A 4,032-nucleotide genomic window follows, 5' to 3' on the forward strand; every position below is an offset into this window, starting at 1 on the left:
ACCCCCGTCCGCCCGCCGTGAGTTTAAGCCACCGGGTCCAGAACTTTAGCCACGGTCGACTACATGGGAGTCCAGCAACATAGCCAGTACGCTAACTGCTGGTCCCTGGGTGTCTAATCATTCTAACATATTTTCATCACTTTGAACTTATTTCCAATAAAAAGGTTGTATAAACAGGAGGAAACCGAGGCCCCAAAAGATTAAAGTTGTGCCCAGGAATGCAGAGCTGCTACGAGTTCAGGACTACCTGACTGAAGAGCCACATCCAGATAAAGTGGCCTTGAGGGTCCACGGCCAGAACCCCAACCCTCCTCCCGGGCTCTGCCCCCAGTCCCGCCCTGGCAGAATCCAGTGCCACCCTGCCCTGGCACTCACGGCTGACCACCACGCTGACGGGGCCAGAGCGCTGGCTGCCCTGGGTATTGTGCACCTCGCAGGAGTAGAAGCCGGTGTCAGCCCTGGTGACTGAGTGTAGCTGGAGGGTACGGGTGTGGGCGTCCCCCAGCAGGACCTGGTTCTTGTACCAGCTGAAGCGGAGCTGGCTGGGCGCCTCTTTGGGCGTGTCGCAGGTCAGCGTCACTGTCTGGTTCTCCAGGATGGAGCCTGCCGGGCTCGCCTTGACCTCGGCCGCTGCAAGGGCAGCACAGGGTCCATGGGGGAGGGGATGGGGTCCCAGCCAACTTCCAGCTCCACCCTCAGGGTCCCCCGATCATAGCCAACCAGCCTCTACCTCTGCACATGTGGTATGAGCCCCTCTGCTGAGCCTCCCAGAGCTGCCCCCACGTCTGTCCTGTTGCCCAGGTCCTCCTGACCTCTGGCCTGCAGAGGCCCTGTTATCCAATTCAGTAAGGCAGGACTGGGACTCCACACCTACAGCTCACAAGGCCCTCAGGTATGTAGCCTCTGGCTCTGTGCTGGCCTGCCTCCCACCAGCCCAGAGGGCTGGACCTTTCCCTGCCCTGGGGCTGGTCTTGGCCCACTTGGTCTTGGCACTCACTGAAAATGTGGAGGCTGACAGGGCGCGAGGTCACAGAACCCACGCCATTCTCGGCCTGGCAGGTGTACAGGCCGGCATCGGTCCAGGCTGCCTGGGACAGCTGCAGCACACGAGCCGTGGCTTCCAGGGGAGCCCCATCCTTGAACCACTTCACAGAGCTGACTGCAGGGTAGCTGCTGTTCACCTGGCAGGCGAGCGTGACCAGATCATCCAGAAGGATGTTCCGCCCCGAGGGGCTGAGGAGGACCTCCACGCCCCTAGGGGCATCTGCAAGGCATGAGGCAGGGTGCTGGGCTAGGCGCATGGGAAGGCCCAGCCCCTTCCAAACTCTGCCCTAAAGACACCCACACAGGGCGTCCGTCCCCATCCCACCCCCACCCCTGCTACGTGCCTCACCCCTTCCTTCCCTTGCAAGCCTGACCGTGTGCTGCCTGGCCTGGTGTCCAGGCTACGCGGCCTCCTACCACTTTGTGCTTCTCAGCGCTGTCATTGCCCTGGTCTAGGTGCAGGTGAGCTCCACGGACAGGGGTGTGGGCACGGTGCTTCTTATTTTAGGGCCACATCTGGGAAGGGACAGACACCCCAAGGAAGGACACCAAAGGCAGCATCGCGTCAGCTCTGGGAACACCTAAGCAGTTTGTAAGGAAGGGGCCAACCCTGGGAAGAAACTGACTCTCTTTATGTCTCGTCCCAGAGCCTCTTTCTACGCAAATATGCCAACAGAAGCTACTACGGATAGTTTCAAGTGCTTCCTGTGTGCCAGCGCTCTGCTACCTCCGTGTCACCCCCTTTAATTTTCACCAAATTCTGGTTTTTTTTTTTTTTTTTTTTTTTTAGAGAGCTTTTTTCCACTGGGGTTTGTGTCTGCAGAGAGAGACAGAAAGACAGAAAGCAAATCTCCCTCCCCCACCCCGAGAATGGCCACACTGCAATCCCTTCTCCTCCACTCTCCTTTCAGGATTTTGGGCACGCACGCACACAGGCCTGGCATGAGTTTTAAGCCGCCAGGTCAGAGGCGACTAAGTGGAAGTCCGGCAATGTAACCGTTATACCATCTGCTGGTCCCTCCACCATAATTCTATGAGCTAGGAACTCCATATTGCTACCTTGGGGACAGGGAAGCAGAGGCTCCCGTGGGTGAGGGGCCAGCAGCCTGAGGCCTGCGAACAGAGGCTACTCTGGAGCAGGCCGCCCTGTTACACTGAGATGGAAGACGCGCCGCCAGCAGGTACTTGGGCTCTCTCCCCACTGACTTTCGGCCATGCCAGGGGATGCCCTGACCACCGTGATTGTGAGCTGGCTTAAGTCAGGAAAGGGGCCCACCCCACCTCCTCAGCATCCTCCAGAGCTGGGCTAACATTCAGGGCACTTGATGCCAACCCTCAAGGCTACTTAGGGGCCCCTGTTTCCTGGTCCTCCGTGTCTCCTCTGCCCAGCTGACCTCAAGGACCAGACCCTGGAAGCCAGCCGGAGGTAGATGGGAGCCATTAAACTTGGCTCTTAGGGCTTAGCATTCTCTTTCTACCTACGCTACCCTGGAGGGCCAAGCTGGTTTCCACTGGGGAGCCACCCATGTGCTTGGTAATGAGGGTGCGGCCCCCAACGCACTCACACTGCACCCGGAGATTAATCTCGCCCTGAGTCCTGTGCTCGGCCACTGAGAGCTGGCAGCGCAGGGTCCGGTCGTGGTCCTGCCAGGTCAGGGCCATGTGGAGGGTCTCCATGTGTCTGATGCCGGTGGTGGGATCAAACTTCTGGAGGTTGGAGGTGACAGAGCGAGTGGGGTCCTGGCCGTGCCACTGCAGGCTGACCTGGTCCTTCTGGCATGCGTAGGGTGTGGAGCAGTTGAAGTTCACCTCCATGCCCTCGCGCAGCTCCTCCGGAGAGGCAATGGTGGGGACCTTGGGCTCCTCTGAGGACCAAGACAGGGGCACTCAGGACTACCCTTCACCATGCCCGAGACCTCCTGCCCTGGAGACCCCAGTCAAGGGGTAGCCCAAGCCCTAGGAAGAGGGCTTCCAGGGGAAGGGAAATTACTTACACCCCCAGTCACTGGGGTGGGTATGGGGTTCAGGGAAACCAGGGCTGTGGCTGGAGCTGTGAGCCAGTGGAGCCAGGGGCAGCTGGGACTCCCTTCCAGAGAATAGCCACTCCTCACTTGTCACGGTGACCAAGGTTCCTTTGACATCTGACCAGCGGTCGCCCTCATTGATCTCGAAGCGGAAGTTGTAGGAGCCCGAGTCTTCGGGCTGCAGGTCCCTCAGCTGCAGGTCGCACACCTTGTTCTCTGGCCGCCCCACCAGCTGGGCTCGGCGGCGGAAGCGCTCCTCCACCTGCGTGGGGTCTGCCGAGTGGCTCACCACCCGCCGCTGGCCTGAGTAGTCGTAGTACCAGATGGCTACGATGCCACTGGACGCCGGCACGTCAGCAGGGAAAGTGAAGACGCAGGGGATGAGCAAGCATGAACCCTGCACACCCTGTACTTCTGGGGGACTGGAGACGCCCCATGAGGTCTGGCCTGGGAAAGGAAGTGGGGGCAGAGAGGACAGTAATACAGGCGGGGGGTCACCACAGAGCCCTACAATCTACTCCAGATAAGGTGCTCCAGAGAGGCCAAAGACCCTGCTCTGCTCACATCAGTGCACCCTGGACCGGTCCGTCCTAGAGCCCCAGAAATGGTCCATTGCCAGGGACTGATCAGAGGCTTGGTGGCACCAATGGGGTCCTTGGCCTCCTGCCCGGCTCCCTGCCACTGCCTCCCGGCCCCTCCCTTAATCTCAGTGGCCAAATCTGTGACCCAGGCATAGTCTAGTTTGCTGGGAGTCATACTTAGCGGAGGCCAGGCCTTGTGAGACAGGCATAGGCCAGCAAAGCTCACCTGGTAGGAAGAAGGAGGCCAGAGTGAGAAGCTGGAGCAGGGAGGTCATGGCAGGTTCCTGTGCTGGGCTCGGTGCCTACAGGGAGGTGAGCAGGGCGGGCTGGGTGTGGGGGTGCCTACTGGAGACATCCCAGAGCTCTTTGGCTCCAGAGCCTGC

The 4,032-nt window shown here is 59.9% G+C and overlaps 1 protein-coding gene across 5 annotated transcripts in view; it reads right to left on the bottom strand.

Annotated features, from left to right (window-relative positions):
* LOC102470549 (sialoadhesin) overlaps positions 1-4,032 on the bottom strand; it is a 23,104-nt gene that overhangs the window by 13,348 nt on the left and 5,724 nt on the right. For 3 of the 5 annotated variants that reach the window (XM_014582299.2, XM_027766445.1, XM_027766446.1), the window contains 5 exons: positions 3,876-3,951; positions 3,156-3,515; positions 2,610-2,909; positions 998-1,264; positions 376-630 (listed from right to left, as the gene is read on the bottom strand). In XM_014582299.2, coding sequence (XP_014437785.1) covers positions 376-630; positions 998-1,264; positions 2,610-2,909; positions 3,156-3,515; positions 3,876-3,924 — 1,231 coding nt within the window. In that variant the 5' untranslated portion in view covers positions 3,925-3,951. Of the gene's footprint in view, positions 1-375; positions 631-997; positions 1,265-2,609; positions 2,910-3,038; positions 3,134-3,155; positions 3,516-3,875; positions 3,952-4,032 lie in introns of those variants that run through there. The other 2 variants (XM_027766447.1, XM_027766448.1) reach the window with 2 other exon arrangements.

The sequence above is a fragment of the Tupaia chinensis genome, unplaced genomic scaffold, assembly GCF_000334495.1.
Source record: "Tupaia chinensis unplaced genomic scaffold, TupChi_1.0 Scaffold143574_1, whole genome shotgun sequence".
NCBI lineage: Eukaryota > Metazoa > Chordata > Mammalia > Scandentia > Tupaiidae > Tupaia > Tupaia belangeri.